Raw genomic sequence first — 26,146 nt, forward strand, 5'->3', positions numbered from 1 at the left:
GTGTGATCAGGGGAACAAAGACAAATATGACACCATATTTAATGGAAGTTATTTTTTGCTTGCATACTGTTGTTTCATAGCCTTATTAGTGTGAGTGTACTGCTGACATATGAATAAAAAGTAAATTAAAGTTTGTGAGAGATGCAAGTCAAATTGATTTATAACTCTCCATACATCTATTGAGGGTAGATCTCACAAGGCAATGGAATACTCCAAATTCCCACAGCTCATGGGCATTATCCCTTCCTTCACACAAGAAAGAAGAAAAGCTCTGCATAAACTTGTTTCAGAGTAGCAGCCGTGTTAGTCTGTATTCGCAAAAAGAAAAGGAGTACTTGTGGCACCACTAAGGTGCCACAAGTACTCCTTTTCTTTTTGCATAAACTTGAACACTTGTCTCTTTCACCAACAGAAGTTTATCCAGTAAAAGATATTACCTCACCCACTATGGTTCTCTAAGATCCTGGGATCAACACACTACAACAATACTGCAAACAGAGAGAAGTCACTTACCCCTGCTTTCCTTCCAGCAGTATGTGTTACGTCATGACACTATGCTCAGCCCCAGGATAATACTTAGACTGCAAGGTAGCAGCTCACAGTTTCTGGGGGAAGGAAACAGAAGTGAAGGGGAAAGAGGAGCAGCTGAGAGAAAACTGTGTAGTGGGGGAGAAGCAGCAAGAAGGTAGGGTTAGAGATGGAAGGCACTAGCTGGCAGGGAGGGTGAAAGAGGTAGTGGGGGGTTAAGGGACAGAGGTAGATGGTTGGAAGCACATAGGCAGAAGTAGTAAGTGGAGAGGGGTTGAGATAGGACAGGCAGTGGGAGTACAGGAAGGACTCAGTAACTACCCATGATTTAAACGGAAAAGATACAAAAGATGGATATACCTAGATACTTCTGAGTTTGGGCCCTAGTCCCTCCTTCAAATTCTTATGCCCAATAGAGAACACGTTAAGACTATTACACTAATAAAATCCAGGTTATGGTGCACCCCTACTGCAAACCCTGGATCTGGCTGGATCGGGCCAATTTTTGGTCCCCACTTCAGAAATTCCATTGCTTAGGTAGAGAACAAGCTCAGGTGCTTCTTTTCTAGCATTTGCGAAGTCAACAGTACTTTAAGTAGTTGCAAAATGTACATCTCCCCCCATCTCTTTTTTGAAAGCACTTATATCAGAATATGTTAAGATCCAGGAGGAGGAGAAGCTGCTTATGTATTTGGAAGAACTGCAGGATGTGCAGCCAGTCAAACCCAGTAGGCTACAGATGACTAATTAGAGTTTTTGCAGCTTTCTTATACTAAGATGTATTGGGTCAAGATCTGGTTTTGGGGGAACAGCAGCACACGTCTCTTTTGAAGGCAGTTTCTGTGGTTGTGCCGAAAACGTGGCAGGATTCAAGTGCCGAACGAGGGTTTTTGCAGCACTGTGAAATCAGGCTCCAGGATTTTTTTTTTTTTTTTTTTTTTTTTTTTTGCTGTGATAGAAGAGGCTTGACTTGTTCAGCATTTCAGCAGCGAAATCCGGGGTGCCAGGACCAAAAATTGGCAGGAGACACCGAGTCACCATGTCCCCAGCCCCTCGGGGAGGGCTCAGCAACCGCCCAGGTAAATGAATACACAACAACCCGAAGCAGCTTTGCCCCCCCTCTGCCTTGGCGTTTTGAGCTCCCCCTCGCGCCTGCAACAACTTTTGAGACAACAACCCACTACAGCCCCGTTAAGCTGCTTGCTCACAAGCGAGCTGTAAGGAAGCCGCAGGGCGCGACTTGCTTTGCCCAGAAACAAACCCGCCGCCAGCGCCGTCGGTCCCGCTCGCGAAGGGGACGGCGGCGCTGAGATTTCCCGGGGCGAGGGCAGCCGCGTCCCTCCCCTCCCGCCGCGCCACAAAGTTTCCGCGCAAAGTCGAGCTCGGTGCAGAGCGCCCACAGCAGCGGAGCGCAGCCCCGGCCGGGCACCAGCCGCTGAGAGCCTGGGCTCGCCCGGGAAGGAGAGGGGGTCCCATAGTGACTCACCCATTACTCTTTCCTCTCCTCCTTCGTACCAGCCCTGGGGCCAACTCCTGCCGCTCCTCCCGGCCCCTTTAGCACCAGCTGCAGGTTCCACTGACCGCCTCCGCCCGGCCCCAGGCAGCTTCCCCCGCCCCGGGCGCCGGCGAGCCAGAGGCGGGCTCAGGAACCCCGCCCCCTCTCCACCTGCCTCATTCATTCGCTTCCCGCAGCCCCCAAACTGTCCCCAGAGCCTGCGGGAGGGCGACTGAAGGGGCGGAGAGGGCAAGCGAGGGGCCAGGGTCTAAGCAACGCAGAAGGACGTGCGGAGCCCCCTGGCTTTGGCATGGTCTTAAGCTGCCCCCCGTGCTCCCCAGCCCCTCTCTGCTGGCGGGTTGGAACTGGGGAGGGGGGAGCAGACTGTGAGTCCTCCCTAGGGTCTCACGCAGCCTTTTCCTTCTAATCAGCTGCAAATTCATTGGCCCCCAACAATTTGCACTAGTCACCCCTCTGGCACTGGAACTAAGTGTGGCATAAACAATAAATAGTCATCTTCCAGGACAGCGTTACCATCCCCATACTCTCCTCCCCGCTTCTTGTAGATACCAATGTACCTCTCCCTCACACACAGGAGTTCTCAGCCTGAGTGCCACTACCACCCTGCCCTTCCCTGTTGCCAAGTGGGAGGTTGGTTCCCACTAGATGGGGAGGGATCCTGGGATGATCCAGGTATGGAAAAGGGTGTCACAGAATGGAAAAGGCAGCTAACCCCTGCTCATGGTGATACATTGTTATTATTGTAAAGTGACAGGGTAAATATGCACCATTTAATTTGTGTGCCAATAGCTTTCTTGTTTCCCTCAGCCTGGACCTCTGTCCTACTTTTCAGGGCCTAATTCTGCTCCCACTGAAAGCAAAACAAGTTTTGTCATTTATGCCAGGGAAATGGGCTCAAACTTTTCTGTCTTATCAAGCTGAGACATGTTTGGGGCAGGTGAGCAGGTTCATTGTGAAAACAACAAGGAGTCCTTGTGGCACCTTAGAGACTAACAAATTTACTTGGGCATAAACTTTCATGGGCTATAACCCACTTCATCAGATGCATGCAGTGGAAAATATCGTAGGCAGGTATAAATACACAGAACATGAAAAGATGGGAGTTACCTTACTGACTGGAAGGTCAGTGCTAACAAGGCCAATTCAATTAGGGTGGATGTGTCCCATTCTCAACAGTTGACAAGAAGGTGTGAGTATCAACAGAGGGAAAATTCTCCTACTTTTTGTTTCAGAATGAAGAAATGTTCTGGATTGTAGGAAAGATTATGCTAATGGTATTTAAAGCATGATCTGAGAAAACTAAGCCACTATTGTCTATTTGCATTCACAAATACACCTTGGGCTGAACTCTTCCCATACCCTTTTGTATATATGTGTATCCCATTGGCTTTTCCTTCCAGGGACACTAATTTGGAACTTTTATTATAGGTCATTATCAATTAAACCAATGAACTTGCACAAGATAAATGAGGACAGAATTTGACCTACAGATACTAGTTGTATTCACTTTGACAGCAAACTCATGCTTGTCCATGCACATAGTTACTGAAAATGATAGAAAAGATGTTTATATTCCAGCAGGAGAGTGAGTTTGGGGGGAGGGGTTAAAAAACCTGGATTTGTGCTGGAAATGGCCCACCTTGATTTTCGTGCACGTTGTAAGGAGAGTGGTCACTTTGGATAGGCTATTACCAGCAGGAGAGTGAGTTTTGTGTGTGTGGTTTTTGGAGGGGGGTGAGAGAACCTGGATTCCTGCAGGAAATGGCCCACCTTGATTATCATACACATTGTGAAGAGAGTGGTCACTTTGGATGGGCTATTACCAGCAAGAGAGTGAGTTTGTCTGTGTGGGGGCGGAGGGTGAGAAAACCTGGATTTGTGCTGGAAATGGCCCATCTTGATGATCACTTTAGATAAGCTATTACCAGCAGGAGAGTGGGGTGGGAGGAGGTATTGTTTCATGGTGTCTGTGTATATAATAATGTCTTCTGCAATTTCCACAGTATGCATCCGATGAAGTGAGCTGTAGCTCACGAAAGCTCATGCTCAAATAAATTGGTTAGTCTCTAAGGTGCCACAAGTACTCCTTTTCTTTTTGTTTATATTCCAATTACCACTACAGGCCTGATTCTCTACTCCCTTATGTAATCATTTAAAGTTATGCAAATTGAGCACATAGTTTTGTAAAATGCTACCAGATCAGAATGGTAAATGACTGCACAGGGGGCAAGGTAGTGGAAAATCTGACTCTGTAAGTGTGTGTTCAGGTGATCTGTTTATCTATTACTTAAAATAAGTGCTAAGATATTTGGAAAAGCTGCAAGAGACCCACATCATCATTTTCTAGCACCTCATGTAGTCATTGACACTGCTACTTCTTTTTGACCCACACAATTAGCCAATTTTCAGGGTCCTCTGGGTCATTTTAGTTAGGAAAAGAAACTGATGATGGAGTCCAGTATTTCTTTAATGTAACGCTGTTTATTTACAATAAATGTGAAGAGTCCTGTTTCAGGAATCAAAAATGAAGAGAAATTTTCTTTGCTAACAGTTTCAAGCATCTTTCCAGCCTGCATTTGCTCCCAAAATTCTCTCTCATCTTTTTATCAGAGTCATACAACCAATGGGCTGTGTCTTTGGCTTCCTGGTACTTCTTTCACCTGTACAGATGCACCCAGCTCCACCAATCAATGTCCCAGCATTTGCTGTTCCAGTCTGCAAGGAAAACCCTTGGGCCATGTGGTCCTGCTTCTACTCAAGCCTTACCAGGTGCCTGTATTTTGGGGGGTGCTCTTATTGCTTCTGATAGCAAAATGTCCTGTATCCTGAAGGAAAGGTGGGTGTTATACATTCAAGCTTCAGTGAGGTTTAACCTAACCCATAACAACACTAATGCATATGATTTTGCATTCATTTTCTACTGGGTAAGTAACTACACAAAGTGCAAGGCAATGATTAACTGAGCCTATAGTTTTAACTTTAACCATAATAAATATAGGAGAATGGATAGCTCATGGGACTGGCAATCTAACATAGAGCCTTTCATAGAATCATAGAAATGTAGGGTTGGAAGGGATCTCAAGAGGTCATCTGGTCCAGCCACCTGTGCTAAGGCAGGATTAAGTATACCTACACCACCCCTGACAAGTGTTTAACCTGTTCTTAAAAATCTCCAATGATGGGGGTTCCACCAACTCCTTAGGTAACCTATTCCAATGTTTAACTATCTTTATAATTAGAAAGTTTTTCCTAATATCTAACTTAAATGTCCTTTGCTATGCACTAAGCCACTTACATCTTATCTGACCCTTAGCAGACATGGAGAACAATTGATCACTGCCCTCCTTATAATAACCTTTTATATATTTGAAAATTGTTATCATGTCCCACTTCAGCCTTCTTTTCTTTAGACTAAACATGCTTAATTCTTTCAACTTTTCTTCACAGGTCATGTTTTCTAAACCTCTTATTTTTTGTAGATCTCCTCTGGACAATCTCTGATTTGTTCACATCTTTCTTGAAGTATGGCACCCAAAACTGGAGACAGTATTCCAGCTGAAACCTCATGAGTGTCAAGTACCAATTACCTCCCATATCTTTCCTATGACACTGCTGTTAATGCATCTCAGAATGATACTTGCCTTTTTTGCAACAGCATCACACTACATTGACTCATATTCAATTTGTGATCCATTATAACTTCCAGATCCTTTTTTGCAATACTGCTGCCTAGCCAGTTATTCCCCATTTTGAATCTGTGCATTTGATTTTTTTCCTTCTTAAGTGCAGTACTCTGTACTTGTCTTTATTAAATTTCATCTTATTGATTTCAGACCAGTTCTCCATTTTGAATTCTAATCGTATTCTCCAAAGTGCTCCCAGCCTCTCCCAGTTATATAATTTTATAAGCGTACTCTCTACTCCTTCGTCCAAGCCATTAATGAAAATACTAAATAGTGCTGGACCCAGGACAGATCCTTTCAGAACCCCACTACATGCATCTTCCCACAGTTTGACAGTGAACTATTGATAACTTCTCACCCAATTGGACTTTATGATAATTTCATCTAGATCACCTTTCCCTAGTTTGCTTATAAGACTGTCATGTGAGACTGTGTCAAAGGCATTTTTAAAATGATGATAAATCAAATTTACTGCTTTTCCCCATTCACTAAGTCAATAACCCTATCAAAAAAGGAAATTAGGTTCACTGGGGGTGATTTGTTCTTGACAAAACCATGCTGGCTATTATTGATCATCCTGTTATCATTTATGCGCCTACAAAATGATTGTTTAATAATTTCTTCCAGTATCTTTCCAGGTGTCAAAGTTAGGCTGACTGATCTATAATTCCCCAGGTCCTCATTGTTCCCCTTTTTAAAGATAGGTACTATGTTTGCCCTTCTTCAGTCCTCTGGGACCTCATCCATCCTCGATGAGTTCTCAAAGATCATCACGTAAATCTTAGATTGCTTCAGCAAGTTCCCTAAGTATCCTAGGGTGAATTTCATCAGGCCTTGCTAATTTGTGTACATCTAATTTATCTAAATATTCTTTAATCTGTCTTTTACCTATTTCACCTCTTATATTCACTGGTTTGTATATAGTCCAGGCCAGTAGTGAGTAAATGTACTTTCTTAGGCCACAATTTTGCAAGCTGTTTCATGGGAGTGGATTCCTATGCCCTTGCAGAGCCCCTTGACCTCAGTGAGGCAAACCACAAGAATAAATCTGTCTCTGTGAAGCAGCTTGCAGGCTCAGAGTTCTTAGGGACAGGGACCATGTTTTTGCACGTGTTTGTGCAACACCAAGTTGCAAATGCTGGTTGGAGCCTCTGGGAGCTATTGTAATATAAGGATTTAATACAGTAATAAAATTGTTAGCATCTGATACCTGTTCATTGACCTTTATAAAATGAGTTGGTGGTCTCAATGTGTTTCTTAGGTGACATGTGACAAGATCACAAAACACACTGGCATGAAATCTCCCTTTTCTCTGGTAGACTCAGCAGAGAGACAAAGAACTAATAGGCCATGAAGACTGATCCCTAAAAGTGGTCCCTCTAATGTAGACACATTGGAAGTGCAGAATGGAGGCATTTGTACTCCCTGAACCTCTTCTAGAGATAAATATAACCCTTCTTTTCTCTTCCACAATTATGTTGCACTTTCCCAAAAGAACAATAAAAATCATGCCATTTTTCAGTGGTAGAAAGTCCCCTAACTTCTCCCAATAAAGCTGTCTCTCTCCTCGTTAGATATAGATAGTTACAGGACCAACTGGGAAACAATTTTGAGTACATTCTCAAGCCAGTTGTAACAGCAACCAGTTGCCTCTGGATTTGTCCAAAAATAGTCTGCTGATGGAATGATTATTTGACTTTTCCTTAATAAAATCATTTTCTTGGGGTCACATGTGAGATTGAGAATTTATACATTTTTATTGGTTTGTATGTAATGTTTATATAAATCCCCCGTGAGGTCGATACAACCACTTCCTGGTTTACAAAAGAAGTAAGTCGAATGTTGATACAGCGTGCAACATTTTGGTTTTTTTGATGAAAATTATTGTTGCCAACCACCTTCTTAGCCACTGTTTACTGTTTTCCTTATGATAAGCCACAAGTCCTCCTTTTCTTTTTGCAGATACAGACTAACACGGCTGCTGCTCTGAAACCTGTCATTAGTAGGATGCAGATTTCCCTTTCCCTCAAGCCATTTACAACACACACTTTGCTTCTCTACAAAAGAAAAAGGACACTAAACTTTCTAAACTACTACATGCCACAAGGGGCCACAGCAATGGTTCCCTCAACCCACCCAGCAATATTGTTAACCTATCCAACTATACTCTTAGCCCAGCAGAAACAGCTGTCCTATCTCGGGGCCTCTCCTTCTGCCCCTCCACCCCCATGAACATGATACAGTTCTGTGGTGACCTAGAATCCTATTTTCGACATCTCCGACTCAAGGAATATTTCCAACACACCTCTGAACAACATACTAATCCACAGAGACCTCCCTACCAACACTACAAAAAGAAGGATTCTAGGTGGACTCCTCCTGAAGGTCAAGACAGCAGACTGGACTTCTACATAGAGTGCTTCCGCCGACGTGCACGGACTGAAATTGTGGAAAAGCAGCATCACTTGCCCCACAACCTCAGCCGTGCAGAACACAATGCCATCCACAGCCTCAGAAACAACTCCGACATCATAATCAAAAACGCTGACAAAGGAGGTGCTAGTGTCATCATGAATAGGTCGGAATATGAACAAGAGGCTGCTCGGCAGCTCTCCAACACCACTTTCTACAAGCCATTACCCTCTGATCCCACTGAGAGTTACCAAAAGAAACTACAGCATTTGCTCAAGAAACTCCCTGAAAAAGCACAAGATCAAATCCGCACAGACACACCCCTGGAACCCCGACCTGGGATATTCTATCTACTACCCAAGATCCATAAACCTGGAAATCCTGGGCGCCCCATCATCTCAGGCATTGGCACCCTGACAGCAGGATTGTCTGGCTATGTAGACCCTTCCTCAGGCCCTACGCTACCAGCACTCCCAGCTACCTTCGAGACACCACTGACTTCCTGAGGAAACTACAATCCATCGGTGATCTTCCTGATAACACCATCCTGGCCACTATGGATGTAGAAGCCCTCTACACCAACATTCCACACAAAGATGGACTACAAGCCGTCAAGAACACTATCCCCGATAATGTCATGGCTAACCTGGTGGCTAACGTTGTGACTTTGTCCTTACCCATAACTATTTCACATTTGGGGACAATGTATACCTTCAGATCAGTGGCACTGCTATGGGTACCCGCATGGCCCCACAGTATGCCAACATTTTTATGGCTGATTTAGAACAACGCTTCCTCAGCTCTCGTCCCCTAACGCCCCGACTCTACTTGCGCTATATTGATGACATCTTCATCATCTGGACCCATGGAAAAGAAGCCCTTCAGGAATTCCACCATGATTTCAACAATTTCCATCCCACCATCAACCTCAGCCTGGTCCAGTCCACACAAGAGATCCACTTCCTGGACACTACGGTGCTAATAAACAATGGTCACATAAACACCACCCTATACCGGAAACCTACTGACCGCTATTCCTACCTACATGCCTCCAGCTTTCACCCTGACCACACCACACGATCCATTGTCTACAGCCAAGCTCTGCGATACAACCGCATTTGCTCCAACCCCTCAGACAGAGACAAACACCTACAAGATCTCTATCAAGCATTCTTACAACTTCAGTACCCACCTGCAGAAGTGAAGAAACAGATTGATAGAGCCAGAAGAGTTCCCAGAAGTCACCTACTACAGGACAGGCCCAACAAAGAAAATAACAGAACGCCAATAGCCGTCACCTTCAGCCCCCAACTAAAACCCCTCCAACGCATTATTAAGGATCTACAACCTATCCTGAAGGATGACCCAACACTCTCACAAATCTTGGCAGACAGGCCAGTCCTTGCCTACAGACAGCCCCCCAACCTGAAGCAAATACTCACCAACAACCACATACCACACAACAGAACCACTAACCCAGGAACCTATCCTTGCAACAAAGCCCATTGCCAACTGTGCCCACATATCTATTCAGGGGACACCATCACAGGGCCTAATAACATCAGCCATACTATCAGAGGCTCGTTCACCTGCACATCCACCAATGTGATATATGCCATCATGTGCCAGCAATGCCCCTCTGCCATGTACATTGGTCAAACTGGACAGTCTCTACGTAAAAGAATAAATGGACACAAATCAGATGTCAAGAATTATAACATTCATAAACCAGTCGGAGAACACTTCAATCTCTCTGGTCACGCGATTACAGACATGAAAGTTGCGATATTACAACAAAAAAACTTCAAATCCAGACTCCAGCGAGAGACTGCTGAATTGGAATTCATTTGCAAATTGGATACAATTAACTTAGGTTACCTTGCATAATGACTTAGCCACTCCCAGTCTCTATTCAAGCCTATTTCCCCTTGGTTTTTCCTACCCCCTCCCCTCCTCGGACGTTCTTGTTAAACCCTGGATTTGTGCTGGAAATGGCCCACCTTGATTATCATACACATTGTAAGGAGAGTGATCACTTTAGATAAGCTACTACCAACAGGAGAGTGGGTTTGTGTGTGGGGGCGGGGAGAGGAGAGAAAACCTGGATTTGTGCTGGAAATGGCCCAACTTGATTATCATACACATCGTAAGGAGAGTGATCACTCTAGATAAGCTATTACCAGCAGGAGAGTGGGGTGGGGGGAGAGAAAACCTTTTGTAGTGGTAAACATCCATTTTTTCATGCTTTGTGTGTATAAAAAGATCTTCGATACTTTCCACAGTATGCATCCGATGAAGTGAGCTGTAGCTCACGAAAGCTTATGCTCAAATAAATTGGTTAGTCTCTAAGGTGCCACAAGTACTCCTTTTCTTTTTGCGAATACAGCTAACACGGCTGGTACTCTGAAACCTGTCAATATACTGTATGTAATTTTCAAGAAAGTGAGCCATGCTTCTATGCCACAGGCAGTCAATAACATCTCCGAGAAGTGCAGAATCTGTCCATAGCACAAGTATTATCTTTATATATGTTTTTTATTTGTTTTTTAACAATTATCTCTGTTTCTAGTGTAGCATCCCCAGAGGATGGGCTGACAGTAGGCTATTTTTGCCCTTTTTACAACTTTTCTTTATAAGCAACACTACCCTTGGATAGCACAACTGAAGCAAGACTTATTTATACTACTATATTTAAACACAACAGAAAAAAAATAATATGCAAGAAATACAGAAAGTCTCAGAGAAGAAAATTGTACCTTAATACTAACTAGTCATTATAGAAAAGATAAAGTTTGTCCTTGGTACTCCAAAACTCACATGTTTATGTCTCTGGTAAACTGAACTTTCCAACAATTACTCAGCCTTCTGAACCAGTTGCTTTACTTCACTGGGACTCTTTAGGAACCAAAGGATACAAAGATCACCAATTCAAATATTTAGAGTTCAACCTCTGTATCAAAGATAAAATCCCAGGCAACCTAAAAACAAAACCCAGTCATCCCTGAGTGCAGGCAAACTCTAACTAAGATTTGTCTCCAGCCTACCTCCCCATTCTAGAACTTACTTACTCAAAATATATAAGGAAGCATCCTGGTGAGTTACCATGGTGACTCCCCATGTGGCTTCTATAGGGTGTTAGGCCAAAGACAAGCTTATCACACTAGCCGTCTGAATTTATATCACCTAGACTTTCAAGCCTTTTACAACTTTGAAAATATCCTTAACCGGGGGGAATAATATTAATGAAAACATAACATTTGTTTTCTGAAAAATACAAAACTTGAAGTTTCTGCACAACATGCTGTTTTATACAATGCAGTAAAATCTCCTTTTTAAATTTAATTTTTATGCAGTTATTAAACTGTTGGTTTGTTATCCTTTCAAAATCCCAGGAATTAAAAAATCTTCAATTTAATTTCTTAGTTTATTAAGTACTTCAATATTCTGGTTTGGGTATTTTTCAAAACTTAGATTGATCAACCAGTGCAGAACATCTCATTCAATAGTGTGAGTTTTAAATGGAATTGTTGAACTTCAAATCTGATGTTTCGCCTCCTACACAAGTTAAGAGACACGTGTTAGACAATAATTTCCTCATAAATAACATATTGTTAATATTTCAGCACCTTCTTCTTCCACTCTGGATCACCAGATGGTTTATTTTCTTTCATTATCCTAGCAAATGCAACTGCTGCATTTCTTGTTAGTCTCTGATAACCTTGTCCCATGATGTACCATTTAGTCTTCTCAAACACTCACTGTCAGTGTAAACTCACACATTAATTACCTTCCTATTGTAATTAATGCAGAAAGTTTGTTCTACAATAAAATCCTGGGTTTTTTCCAACTACTCCTCCAAGACCTCTAGTTTAACTGCAGCTTTTGGCAGGTTTGATCAGTACTGGCTCATATGGGGAACAATGGGATACAGGTCTCATAATGGATCCACAGGCTCAGAAAAGTCACTAGTACTATTATTAATCACAGGAAAAGAAGACTATGATTCTGAAATAATTTCATGTGTTCACAGTTTATTTTGTTAATTCTCTTGTATTTGGATTATATCTTATATCTGAAAACTAATAAATCTTCTATGATTCTTACAGTGCAAGACTGAACACTTTCTAAAATACTAGCACATTAAAATGATCTTCAGCTTAACCTTTGTGCTGCAAACCAAGTAGCTTTTTAAAATCGTAAATCCAGGCAGAAAAGGAACATAAAGTCTTGCATGGTTGATTTTTAGGATGAGATCCAATACAGATGAAGGTGGTCTTCCAGCTACCTGTCTGCGGTATCCTTGCCAGTTTCTAAAAGAAGACTTGTTTGTGTTCACTAGGTCCATGTGGTTAGTATGAATGTTTATACTTTTATTTAAAAAGGTTAACTCCATCAAGAACAAATATTAATTTTTCCTCAGTTCAGCAAAATGCTTAAGCATGTACTTCAGTCTGCCACTATTCAGCCGAGCACTTAAGCATGTCTAAGATTGCATATGTACTTGTGGGCTTGTCTACACTTGAAATACTACAGCAGCGCAGCTGCAGTAGTGCTTCAGTGTAGACACTAACTATGCCAGCAGGAGGGGTTCTCCCATTGGCATAGGTAATCCACCTCCCCAAAAGGTACTAGCAAGGCCTATGGAAGAATTTGTCTGTCGCCCTAGCACTGTCTGTACTGGGGGTTAGGTCAGTTTAAGTACTCTGCTTAAAGGTGTGGATTTTTCACACCCACAAGCGACGTAGTTAAACTAACTTAATTTTCTAAATCCCATGAAAGTTGATGGGACCTAAGCACATGCTTCAGTGCTTTGCTGAATGAGGATGCTTTGATGAATCAGGGCCATACAGTAGAGATTTGACCCCAATGGCACATTCAATGCTGCACATTACAAATAGCGATCGCACCTACACTTACATAGTTAGTTGATGTTCTCTTTCTCTCTCTCTTTATATATATATATAAATAAACTCTCATAATATAATTTAACCAACAGGGCTATATATACAAAAAAGTAAGTTCTAGAAAAATCTTCTCATAAAACAATTAAACAGTAAAAAAACAAACAAGAAAATATCTTATAAACCATGACTAATAGTCAAGAGATATAAAATTGTTCACATTGAATCCTCTGTTACCTAATACTGGAAAAAAACAAAAAACAACTTTATTTTTGCTTATTAGAGAAAATTTAAATCCACCTTTAGCTAAATTTTATGTAAATTTCATGTGTAAATAAAGGGCTTGCTCCTTCAAATATTAGGGTGACCAGACATCCTGTTTTTAAAGGGACAGTCCCATATTTAAGCCCTCGTGCAGGTGTCCTGACTTTTCCTTAAAAATGGGCAAATTGTCCCATATTTTCTGTCTCCCCCTCCCCCGCCAGCAGTACTGGCGGGTCCAGCTACTGGCCAGATCTTTGCTTGCCAGGCACCTGCCCACCGGCGGGACAAAGATGCAGTGTGCAGGGCCGGCTGCTCCCCCTGCTGGTCCATCAGCACAGTCCCTGCTGCGTGCCAGCTCTCGGCCAGTAGAGCCCTGTCTCCCGTCCCGTTTCCAGCTAGCACTGGCTGTGAGCTGCGGTGGTTGGTGAGTGCGGGCAGTCGCCTGGAGGCAGCTGGTTATGTGTTGCCTCTGCTGCCCAGCCAGCAGTCCTTTATGTGCTTCCCCTCTCACTGTCCTCTCCCTGCTTTGCCCCTTCACCCTCTCTTCCCCTAGCCCTGCTGCTCCTCCATATCCCGTCCCCCTCCCCGGCGGGGTGCATCTTGCTCCCAGCGCTGTGCAGAGAACCAGCCCCTGGTCGGAGCGCTGAGCTCTTCAACAGCCTGGCCGGCAGGCTCCTTCCTTTTCCCACTGCCTCTGGCTGGGCTGGTGCCCCAGAAAAGCCCAAGACCCTCCGGCCTGGGGTGCTGACCAGCAACAGCCGAGCCCTGCATGTGCCAAAGCCCTGCACAGCGCTGACATGGGGAAACCTCTCCGTCCCTCAGCTAAACTCTGGAATGGTCGTGAGGAAGGGATTTCCCACCTGTTTATGCCCTGAACCTGCAGGCTCCACAGCAGCCCCCCAGGCAGGGGTTTAGCCTGGGGCTGCTCCGTCCCTTTGGCACCCTCCCCTGCTGAGTCAACTCTCTGGCCAGGTTTGCTGCAGCCCCTGCAGTCAGGTTTCCTGGGCCCTGGTGCACAATGCATCCTTCCTGCCTGTGCTGTAGCGGAGGCAGTTGGATTATGTCCGTGGTCAACAGCAGCCTGGAGATATTAGCTGCTTTTCAACGCTGTGTGGGCAGGAAGGGACAAGCTGCTTCCAGACACATGGGAGCAGTGTGGCGAGCAGAGAAGAGATGAGCTCTGCAAAGACACAGGCCAGGTCATCCCTTTTCCCCTCTCCTCATCCCTCGCTGCTGGAAGCAGCTTCTGTCCATTCCCTCCTGCACAGTGCTGAAAGGCTGCTGTTGGCCACATTCTAGTGTGAACAGAAATCTGGGGAGGGGGACATGTGACCCCTGCATGCCCCCCCCCCACACACACATTGCCTCAGAAAGATGCAGTGCCAGGAGAGACGGGTCCATCCCGGGGACCCAGCCAGGCATGGAGTGGGGGGAATGCCGGGCAGGGAGGGTTGGGTCAGTCAGCGCCCCCAGCCCCCTGTGTGAGAGAGGTATATGGGATTGTGGCGAAGGGCAGGGTGTGTGTGTTACCCCTCCGTATGTGAACCCTAGAGCCTTAAAGCTAAGAAAGTAAATAAAAAGAACCCAACTACACCGTATTTCTTTTTAACGGGCTCAGTCAACTTGATGTTAATTTCAACATTTGTAGAATTGATTGCCACTGAACTTGCTTGAATACAAGTAATTTTACCAGGTGTCCCATATTCAGCATTGGAAATATGGTCACCTTAGCAAATATGCACATCGGTGATTATACTCATGTAAGCAATCCCATTGATTTGAAAGAGATTATCAGTGTAAGTCAAGTTACTTGTGTGGGAAGTTGTCTGCAGGATCACAGCCTAAATGGTAGAGCAGTAGAAAACTAACAAAGTGGTAATCTTCTTATGAATCCAAACATTGGCATCAGTGTCTGATAAATTGTCTCAAGAACATCCAGGCTTAGATGGCCAAAGCTAAATTCAGATAAGATTGAAGTTCCCATTTTTATCAGAAGACAATTATTTGTCCAATGCCCCTACACCTCTTGCTTTTAGTGGAGATAAACTTTTATCTTCAGTTATCATTAACTTTTAAGGCTTGTGTAACAGGTGGTGAGGACTTTACTTCAGTACCTGAGTAACTATGCCAGAATTAAACCATTATTCTTGCAGGTAATCAGTCTGTTTGTACAGAATACTTATTGCAATTTCTTGTCCTTCCTTTTGAGGCCCTACATCACAAAGCCCTTGCCTATACTGCTGATCTGGTATCCATTTTTGTTCCTTGCACCTCCAGCCAACGATATTCCTATCATCTTGATATTCCTATCATCTTCTCTGACATCTTGTGCCTGTACCAAGCAATATCAACAGCATCATTCCCCTTTCATCATTGCTTGTCCTTCCTTCACAGATGGAAGAAACCCATTAATTATCACATGAAAAAACAAAAGAGATTTTGTTGTATGATGTTATAATCTGCAATCACCCTTCCTGCCTATATCAGGTACAGTCGAGGGCTCTGAGGCATGTAATGATGGGGTGTATCAGGTGCTTGCTTCCCACTGCTGGCGGTCCCTCTGTATTGCCCACCCCACCTAAAGAAGGGGGGTTTTTTTAAGGGGAAAAGAGAGCACAGAGGTACAGGAACTGCTTTGAAAGCCCATTCAAGATCAGCTGTGGGTGGTACTACTGAGAGCTGGTCCGCCCCATCTAAAACGGCTGGGACCTGACAGAAGCTAATCAGGGCCCAGCAGCCAAGATAAGAAGGACTGGCAATTTCTACCTGGGGCTAATTCTGGGTGAAGCTGGAACAGGATGGATGGATCCCTCCCTCTGTCGTAATGCCCAAAGCCTGGCCAGGTTTATTCTGGTCCTAGCTTTCAATGCATCTTTAAGTATGAAGCAATGAATGTGAATTTTGTTTACATTCCACAAAGTAAGGGCCACCTGGGCTGAATATTAATTTGACTGGTGTAAGACTGTGTGAGCTTACTTTGTGTGCTGCTCCTCTGGCTCAAGTGAGCCTGGGATTCCTATCTTATGAGCTAGTCACGGTTACTAGGGCTTACATGTTGAAATTAGATTGATAGGTATCTAAAAACCCGTCTTTTAACAAAACCCTAGGGCTTAAATCGGTTTCCATTCAAATCAATAGCAAAACTCCTGTTTGAATGGGAACAAGATCGTAAGAGCTATATTGTGCCTTTAAGGGGTAGCCTACAGTAGGGAGTGGTGTGAAAGGGCACCATCCAGGGGGAGCTTTGTAAGTAGAGCTGGCCAGAAAATGTCCCCCCGCCTGTAGAAAATGTTGATGTTTCATTGAAAAACATAAAATTTGATCAAAGCTCTCCAAAACCTAAAATGTTGTTAGTTTTTATCAGGGGGGATTTGATTTAAATCAATTAGACTTAAATCACTAGTCAAGAAGCTTCAATTTATTCATGGATTTCTACATAAGGTTATAATAACTACGAAGAATGCACTTTTAATACATATTCTTCACAACTCAGAGATAAATGTAGGTTTTATGTTTAGAAGGTAAATCACTTTAAAAATGTATAGCATGTATTTTGAAGACTTTTCAGATTGGTTTTACAGCTATATCAGAAAAATGAATGATTGTTTGGTTTTTTCATTGACCAAAGCTAACTGAAGCAGATATTTATGAAGTCATTGGGAGGTGAACTATCATTAATATTTGGAGGATTCTCTTGCCATGCTGTAGTAGGAGGAGACCACCACCAGACAGATATTTAAGTTGTTTTATTTAACTAGAATAACGTTATGTATTCTGGTTTTTCTTCAAACAGCAAAAATAATATTTTAACAAAACAAGCATATGAATTTTTGAATTTAAACATTCAAGTTTTTTAAAACCAAGTTTTTTTAAAAAACTAAAATAGTTATGAAATATTTAAACAAAAAATTAGACGGTCAGCCAGGTCAACATGAGAAACTTAAAATAGTGGCTTCTGCAGCTAACTCAGTTATCTTCCTATTCATTTTCCTGTTTGCTCATAATCTGGAAAAGAAAAAAAGCTTTCTTACTTTTTCATGTCCCAAACAATTTGGAATTAATTGCTGTTAAAAGAGAGATTATTATTTCAATCTATGAATTCAAGTACTTAAGTGACTTCCACCAGTTCACTAATATGACTTTCTTTAAATCAAACATTTCTTAAATGGTTCACCCTTAGCTCTGAAGTTTATCATCGTTGGCATTATGGAGAGATGGTTGCTGGATGTCCATGTCATAGCCAACTCCTCTTCTTCAGCAGCTAAGGTTTGACCCTGGTACTGAGTATTGAGAATATTTGCAAGAAAATGAGCTGGAGCTAGTTAAATTACATGCATTAAAAAACAAACAAACAAACAAAAAAAACCACACACACACACACGGGACAAGCACGGTCATTGCATATTTCTCTTTAAGATCTCACTCAGTTCCTTCCAAATTTCAACAATGTGAGCAATAAAACAGCTATTTCCCTGCATTTTGTTCAAGGCTACAGAACTAGGCTTCAGGGTACTCAGCATGTGTTCAACATTTCTCTTAAGCCCAGTGTTGAGAACTTTGGCTGTGACAGTGCCATTTTTTTTCCCCAGGATTTTGTTCACAAATTGTCATCAGATTCGGCCCGTTCTTGATTTAGTGCTCAAAACTGTCCACTACTGAGTTCCACCGCACGTCTTGTGGGAGAGTTAGCTTGGTTCCTCCCACTTTTTTCCAGAGCAGCTGCTGCAAAGTGGTTGTGACGAAAGAATTTTGCAATTTCAACAACATTAGCCTTTATTTCTGGAACACTGCAGTCTTTGGTTAGGAGGTGCATCAAATGAGCACTGCAATCGTATGTTATTAGCTTGGGACTCTCTTCACTCTAAATAATTTCTTCTCATCTTGGATACATTTGCAGCATTGTCTGTGACGAAGCTGCATATTAGACATTTGAATTTTTCCCCCTAGTTTGTTATAGCTTTTACTGCTACTTCTTGCAAGTATTCTATTGTGTGTGCACATTTCCTGATCAATTGTTTCTGTAAGGCAGACGTTCCCGTCTTCTGTTGTCATACAAGCACATACAACAGGATCATTGTGGACATTGCTCCACCCATCAAGACTCAGGTTAACAATTTTACCCTCTAGACCTTTTGCACACTGTTCAATTTCTCTTTCATACTCTTTATCCAGCAATTTGCTTGTGACATCTGCTCTGTTGGGTGGACTGTATCCTGGTCTTAATGAGAAAAGGAGTACTTGTGGCACCTTACAGACTAACCAATGTATTTGAGCATAAGCTTTCGTGAGCTACAGCTCACTTCATCGGATGCATACTGTGGAAAGTGTAGAAGATCTTTTTATACACACAAAGCATGAAAAAATACCTCCCCCCACCCCACTCTCCTGCTGGTAATAGCTTATCTAAAGTGATCACTCTCCTTACAATGTGTATGATAATCAAGGTGGGCCATTTCCAGCACAAATCCAGGTGCCCCCCCCCCACACACACACACACAAACCCACTCTACTGTTGGTAATAGTAATAGCAAGGTAACCTATTTCCCCTTGTTTTTTTCCTACCCCCCCTCCCCCAGACGTTCTTGTTAAACCCTGGATTTGTGCTGGAAATGGCCCACCTTGATTATCATACACATTGTAAGGAGAGTGGTCACTTTAGATAAGCTATTACCAGCAGGAGAGTGGGGTGGGGGGAGGTATTTTTTCATGCTTTGTGTGTATAAAAAGATCTTCTACACTTTCCACAGTATGCATCCGATGAAGTGAGCTGTAGCTCACGAAAGCTTATGCTCAAATACATTGGTTAGTTTCTAAGGTGCCATAAGTACTCCTTTTCTTTTTGCGAATATAGACTAACACGGCTGTTACTCTGAAACCTGGTTTTAATGACTGAACCATTTTAATGAAGTGTGGGTTCTCAATCACACAGAAAGGAGAGTTTGTTGCATAAACAAACTGGGCAATTTTTTCATCAATTACCTCTTTGTAGTCTGCTGGTTCTTATCACAAGTTTCTCTCTTTTTGTTACAGGTGATATACTGTGACTATGTGACATATGATGTGACTGAAACTATCATTGGCAGATAACTCTGAAACAGTAGAAAATGATGGTGATCTTGAAGGTGGATAGGTCTTCAGAATCCTGTATGAGGAGGATGGAGTCTCCTAAACAAAATAAGTCAATGCAGTTATTACCACCATACTGCTCATTTAGTATTACTCATTGCATTCACTGACACTCAGTGGTACTTCAAAGGTGAAATTGTGATAAATAGCTGATATAGGCAGATCTTTTTTTTACAACTGCATCTAAAATGCTAGTACCATAGAGTAACAACTATATTTTTTGCTCAGACATGAGAATTCAAGAATAGTCCAGAAGGAAGACAGGCAGTCCTTTAAGTAGTATGAAATAAAAAAAGTTTACCAACCTGAAGATCCTGCATGTTCAGACATGTTCCTTTCATCAATCTTCAGCACAGCTTTCTCCTGAGAAGGAACACTTCTCATGATGTTCTTTCATTTGGGCAACCAGGTCTTGCATTTCTTTGTTGCACTGTTTGCATTTTGCACGCATGCGTGTCTTACTCACAGGTAGAGGAACTTCGTTAAAATATTCCCCAACTCGGTCTCTTTTACAGCCTGCTGCCATTATAGGTTTTCCCTTCTAGGGGGAGAATGGTATGGTAGATCTCAAATCAATGAAGGCTACACTCCAGAAGTCTTGAGGTCTTTCTGAATGTGCTGCTCGAACAGTTTCACTTTTGTTTTTGCTGTCTGTCCCTCCCTTCTCACATTTATCTCCAGACTTCTTCTCCTTGTCCAGACATATTCCACCCCCAACAATCTTCTATTCATGGAACTTTTTGAAACTTTGCACTTTTAGAGAGAGGTAAGGGATTGATTCTGTACACAAGTTTGCAGAGGGACAATAGGGTTAAAGTCTTATTTCTCACCTCTATATATTTTTTATTTAAAAACATTTTTGCAGAGATAACATGCTTGTGAACAGGAGACAAATCCACAGTTTGAGAACTGCAAAACTAAGCATCTCTGATGGTATCTTCTAGCCTGATCACCGAGTCCCATTGGGTAGATATTTAGGTTAATCTTTCTAATCTATACATAAGCCCCTAGAACCTCATAAGATTGGGTCCCTAATCCATGAAATATTGGAACTCATTTACAAAACGTTTCTTAAACATTACATGAATATATGGTCTCATACTACAGAATTAGTATTTATAATCCCTATTCCTTGATAAGATATCTTTGAGCTATAATGTATCTTAATTAAAACTCTTTAGATACTGCTTTGAGGAAAAAAATTTTTTTTTTAAAATCATTGATTTTTAACTAAATACTCCTGAGGGAATTCTGAACCACTGTGCAGGTGTAGAATTTATGTCCCCTGCAGATTTCTTTGCTTCCCTGCAGAAAAATGAATTTGACAGGGAAGCAAAGGGAACCCACAAAAGCGGGCATGCAACAAAAGCGGTCAACCAGTAGTATGTTTTGGGTGCCCAGGGCAGCCGGCAGAGAGGTAAATCACTGTGGGGCAGGGGAAGACCCAGCTGGTGGCTCCTACCCTGTGCTGGGCTCAGCTGCTAGTCCCAGCTGGGCTGGGGAGAACAGGACTTCCTCTTCCCATGCATGGCACCCAGAGCTGGGTCAGACCCACCCCTAGATTTCTCCCCCAACTGCAGGAAGCTCTGCAAACAACCACCGCCCTCCCCCCCCCACACACACACACTTCTTGTGCCCGTTGCTCCTCAGCTGCAGTGGGAGGGATCCCTGTACAGAGAGCTGCTTCCCCATCCGCCCAACTCCCATGCATCCAGACCCCTTCATACTGAGACCCTCCTGCTGAGCCTCACTCCCTCCCCCAATCAGGACCCCCCCCAATGAGCCCCATTCCCCCTGCACCAATCAATGAGCCACCTGCACCTGGATGCCCACCTCTGAGCCCCACCCATCTGCTCCTGGATCCCCACCCCACTGAGCCCCACTCCCCCAGCATCTGGATCCACCCAATGAGCCCTCCACATCCAGACTCCCCTGTTGAGCCTCAACCACATTCACCTGAACCCCCCTGCAGAGTCCCATTACTGTTGCTCCCAGAACCACACCCAGATTGCCCCCCAAAGAACCCTCTTAACCCACACCTGGATTCCCTCCCCCACACTAAGCCCTTCCACATTTGGATCCTGCCTTCCCAAAACTGCATGGAGGCGCAGGGCCCTGGGGTGTTTCTGGGACAGGCCTGGTCATTGTGCAGTGTCAGGGTTGGGTGCAGCCTCACCTCTGAGTCAGTTTCCGGGGGGGGGAAGGGGGAAAACTGTACAGTCATCTCCCACCTCTGTGCAGCCAGTGGCCTGTGCTCCCCAATGCCATGGTGGAGCCTCCACATTTATATGACAAATAAAATCTGCAGAATTTTAAAATATTGCTGCAGATTTTTTTTTTTTGGCGCAGAATGCCCTCAGTAACTAAAATTTAAGATGTTCTGCAGAAACCAGACACTTTTGTGGAAAATTTCACTTTGTCAAAAAAAAAAAAAAAGTTTTCTGTCAAAAAACTGACTAGAACTTTTTCAGTCAGGCATAACTGTAAACAAAGCCTCATGGAGACTGGTGGGAGCTAGGCTACTGTGCCCCCCTTGCATGGGTACAGGATCTACCCTCCCTATGCTGCCTGGTACAGGTGTCAAGGTCATATTTGGGGAGTTTAGCACTGCTGATGGCAACATAATTGTGTTCAGTAGTTCTTGGCCTTAGTGCACAAGGACATTTGTGCCAAATGTGTGTGCAGGAACTAAAGATGAAATCCTTGCTGTACTGAAGAGAATGTCAAAATTCCCACTGACACCAGTGGAGCTAGTATTTCATCCATAGGCCCCAACTCAGCAAGTACGTAATCACTGATGGGACTTACGCAGCTGCTTATATGGAATTGGGACTAAAAGGGGGAAGGCTCCTTGTGTGAGATTAGACAGCTGGTGTGCTGAAACCACTGTTTATCAGACTAATATTGTTCCATTATTCTCCCATCCATCCATGGCCTTTGGTTGTATAGTTAGATTGTAAGCTCCTTGTGCCAGGCATTGCCTCTTTTCTGTGTTTGTACAGCACTTAGCACACTGGATCCTAGTCCACTAAAGTAATTCCAATTAATAAGTGTCCTTTCCCCTTTCTGTATTCACATAGGGCTAGGCACAAAGTCTTACTCCAAATACAACTGTCAGCAGAATGGAGTAGAGAAACACACACATGGGCCCAGACCCTCAAAGGTATTTAGGTGCCCGATTCCCTGTCGTGGGGCCAGTACACATACACACACGTCATCCTGGGGTATGGGCATGATAGCTCTGCGCTTAAGTCAACATGGGCACACTCTGCCACAGGACTGCATAGTCCAATGGCCCAAGTCAGCAGAACTCACCTTGTCTGCATGGAAGCCTGGCCCAATGACCAGAGTCAATGGGACTCCCCTTGTCTGCAAGGAAGTGCGGTAGAATCAATGGAAGGGTAGTGTGGCCTAGCGGCCAGAGTCGATATAACTGCCCTTGAATGCAGGGTAGTGTGGTCCAGTGGCCAGCACCTGGGGGCTGTAACAAGGGATGGTGTGGGGGCCCTGACCAGGGCCTTAACAGTGGCAGAGTGATCCGCTACTAGGGAATCCCACTGAAACATGCTGGCCTCATGAGGGTGGGAGGTACCACTCACCCACCTTCCTTGGGTCACTACCTACCAGCTTGCCTGAAGCACTGGTCCATAGGGCAGCAGGTCCTTCAGGCTCCTAGGTGCAGGATGCTCCCTGGGGTTCTGCTGGTGGCAGGCCTCCAGTCTCAGGCTCTTCAGCTTCTGTAGGCAAAGACTGTAACAGCTCCTGGGCTGGCAGCTCTATCAAGCATCCTTCCTCCTTGGTAGTCAGCCTCAACTGAGCTAGGCTGCTCCCTTTTATAGTTCAGCAGCAGTTGGAGCATGCCCAGCAGGGTCACAGGAGTGTGGCTTCTGCTGCTAAGAGTGCTGCCTTAACCCCTTCCATTCCAGTGCGGGGCCAGTCCACCCCAGCACACTCCCATTGAAATAATGGGACGGGAGCTGGGTGCCTATATGCCTTTGAGGCTGTGGACCAAGTTACCTGCCATAAAGAATCTTTTTTAAGAGAGACCAGAAAGGTACACTTAGGAAAGGAAGGAATAGGAGAAAAAGAAAGACAAAACAGACCCATACATTGTATAATATGTACTCAGAATGTTAACACAAATCTAGTCAAAGAAATAAAAAAGCAAAAAGTCAGTGTGGCTAGCCCTTTAAGAGGAGTTGGTCCCAACCTCACCTGTGATGGATCCACTATCTCCTCACTGAGACTGACCAGCTAGGGATTGTAAAAGCCAGCAAATGGCTCAGTTACTGGGAGAGCTACAGGAAGTATGTTGGTGCTGGTGGCAGGTCCTGTAGCAGGCTCTGTCAGGAAAGTGGCTGGTAGTGGAATAGATAAGCGCCTGCAGAGGACCCTGACTTGTAGGATGGATAACTGATGTGCTGAATTTGTACTAGATGGGAGAAGTAAAACACCTGAGAAAAAGGTTCTGAATGAGATGGTGGGTGAGGTGTCAATATTTCCTGGGCTGAGAAGAGAGGCCAGCAGTCTATATTTAAATAAAAACCTTCTCACACCATGACACTCACTCTCTTTCGCCTCTCACACCATTATGACATATCATTTAATCTGGGGAGAGGCACCATTGATGCTGGGAAGCATATAATCATAAACACACACCCCCACACACACACACACAAGAGGAAGTCTGGCTGAGAGGCAAGAGTTATTGTTAGTGTAACCCTTCTGCCAGGCCAAGTTGACAGCAGCAAGGGCCGGGTTCAGTACACAGGGGTTCCCTCTCATCAAAGCAAATGCAAAACTGGCTCGAGCCCCCACCCAGTGACCTGGGAAAATCTTACACACCCCCTGGGCGCCTCAAAGAGGCAATACTTCCCCTCTCGCAAGCACAGAGTCTCGGTGTAACAGAGAATCTTTAATAACATGAGGTAAACGACATCAGCATTAAATTGGGGAAACACCACAACTAGTGTTCATTAACCAAACCATGAGCAAGGACCTACCCCAGCAAATTGGGCCACATCCTTTCCCTCGAGTTCTTGAGTCCCAGAACCCAAATGTCTCGAGTCCAGCAATCCACAAATCACCCAAAGTTCAAAAAGTCCAGCCCCAGAGTTCAAAAGTTCATCTGCAGAATGTTACTCCCCAGTCTGGCTAAAATGTGCCTGGGGGGGGGGGGAAAGAGGTAAGGGGCACCTTACCTGTCCTGAAGCTGACTGCCCCACAGGGCTCTGCTCTGCTGTCTCACGAACGGCTCCGCTCCACCACGACTGGCTCCGCTCTGCACCGCTCACCGTCTCACGAACAGCTCTGCTCAGCTCGCCATCTCATGAACACTCCGCTGTCTCACGAACGGCTCCGCTCTGCACAGCTCACCTCGCCATCTCACGAACACTCCGCCAGCCTAGCCACGAACAGCACCACTGCACTCTGGTTCTTCCAGCTCCCCACTACTTGACACAGTGCTCAGTGATTTCAGCTCATAGTAGTGGGAGCCTTAGTGCTGGTGCACCATAAGGCCAAAGTGAATTCAGCACAGTACCTGTAGCAAGACTCTTAATAGACCCAAAATTATCTCCGACATTCCACAGTGGAGAGAGACAGAGGTGCAATTGGTGTTTCAGGCCCTCACAAAGGGGCCCACACCACCACATACAAATGCCTGTCTCAAGCCTCTCTCAATTCATAGAGTTTTGGAACCCATGTCCCTTGCTTAGCAAGTGCTACTTAGTTGATGGTGAGTCCCTCCATCATAACAAAAGGCCAAGTACAGTTCCAAGCACAGTTCCCATAATCAGGGTAATAACAATTTATTCTTCCCGCCCCAATAACAGAGACACTGGGGATCCCACAACAGCCAAAGTGACCATTTGGGCAGCTATGGCCTCAATCTAGGTGGGGTGGGTGTGCCTATGCAAATGAGATCATCCCCTGAAGTTCTTTTCCACAACTTGCCACACCTCACCACCAGATGTCAGGGTGGAGCTCATCCTGACTCTGCTTACATCAGCATAACATGGCACCATGCCCATTAGTTTTGTGAAGAGAGTAGAGATCAAGTGCCTGCTTTAAACAGAAAGACTCACTAGTACATCAATCAATATCCTTTAGCAGAAGAGCCTCTTGGGTGTGATTCAATTTTGTTTCACCTGAGTTTCAAAAAGATCCTACCAACTGAGGAATCTTTGTTTGGTAGTGGAAAATTTCAGCAAATGGCCGTGGGGGGGGGGGGGGAGAGAAGAGGACAGTTTCTGACTCCGATTTTGAATCTTGTTTATGCTGGTGTAAATCACGAGTAATTCTGTAGGAGTCAATGGAATTATAGTGGTGTATAACCAATGTGACATCAGATTCAGGGTCTTTGTTATCTTTATGGATGCTCAAACACAAGGTTAGTTTCTAGATGTATTTGAAACTTGTCTATTTTCCTGTTCTGCAAATAGCACAAAAAGAAATAAAGTAACATTCAGCAGAATGATGCGATTTCCTAGTGCACAAGAGATGCTATCCTATGCAGTTCTTGCTGGGCACCTCCTGTGAGGTACTAGTGATCACCTTTAACTTCCAGAGAGAGAATGTAATGGGAGTGAAGGGTACCCAACGCTCCACATGAGGTTGGTTTAGAGACTGCAGCTACATTCTGAAGGGTGCTTGATCTTCAGAGGTGGAAAACTGAAATGATGAGGCATTTGTGGGTAGAATAAATAGAAGTCACA

At 44.1% G+C, this 26,146-nt stretch overlaps 2 protein-coding genes and 2 long non-coding RNA genes across 8 annotated transcripts in view; 1 reads left to right on the forward strand and 3 right to left on the reverse strand.

Moving 5' to 3' along the window:
• Positions 1-2,323, reverse strand: part of GPM6A (glycoprotein M6A) — a 350,470-nt gene extending 348,147 nt beyond the window's left edge. The window contains exons 1-2 of one of the 4 annotated variants that reach the window (XM_074951176.1): positions 2,015-2,323; positions 514-605 (exon numbers count right to left, since the gene is read on the reverse strand). Coding sequence is in view for 1 of the 4 variants with exons in the window: in XM_074951179.1 (XP_074807280.1) it covers positions 2,015-2,018 (4 nt within the window). In the remaining 3 variants the exon portion in view is untranslated. The remainder of the gene's footprint in view (positions 1-513; positions 606-2,014) is intronic. The other 3 variants (XM_074951179.1, XM_074951177.1, XM_074951178.1) reach the window with 3 other exon arrangements.
• Positions 601-10,195, forward strand: LOC141986576 (uncharacterized). Of its 2 annotated transcripts, none has more exons than XM_074951183.1 (4): positions 601-685; positions 1,487-1,607; positions 4,655-4,880; positions 7,690-10,195. In XM_074951183.1, the coding sequence occupies exon 4, from the start codon at positions 8,872-8,874 to the stop codon at positions 10,024-10,026; it is 1,155 nt and encodes a 384-aa protein (XP_074807284.1). In that variant the 5' UTR covers positions 601-685; positions 1,487-1,607; positions 4,655-4,880; positions 7,690-8,871; the 3' UTR covers positions 10,027-10,195. The 2 variants fall into 2 exon arrangements, with proteins under 2 accessions (XP_074807284.1, XP_074807283.1); XM_074951182.1 differs by having other exon boundaries at positions 4,655-4,813.
• A 7,066-nt stretch (positions 10,196-17,261) lies between these two features.
• LOC141985881 (uncharacterized) lies at positions 17,262-19,869 on the reverse strand. The gene is made up of 3 exons (XR_012639048.1): positions 19,736-19,869; positions 19,284-19,469; positions 17,262-17,309 (listed from the first exon to the last, which is right to left on the reverse strand). It is a non-coding gene; the product is annotated as an uncharacterized LOC141985881 (long non-coding RNA).
• A 23-nt stretch (positions 19,870-19,892) lies between these two features.
• Positions 19,893-24,688, reverse strand: LOC141985882 (uncharacterized). The gene is made up of 3 exons (XR_012639049.1): positions 24,632-24,688; positions 23,055-23,167; positions 19,893-19,971 (listed from the first exon to the last, which is right to left on the reverse strand). It is a non-coding gene; the product is annotated as an uncharacterized LOC141985882 (long non-coding RNA).
• Between the last annotated feature and the right edge of the window lie 1,458 nt (positions 24,689-26,146).

Source organism: Natator depressus, chromosome 4 (assembly GCF_965152275.1).
Source record: "Natator depressus isolate rNatDep1 chromosome 4, rNatDep2.hap1, whole genome shotgun sequence".
Taxonomy (NCBI): Eukaryota; Metazoa; Chordata; order Testudines; family Cheloniidae; genus Natator; species Natator depressus.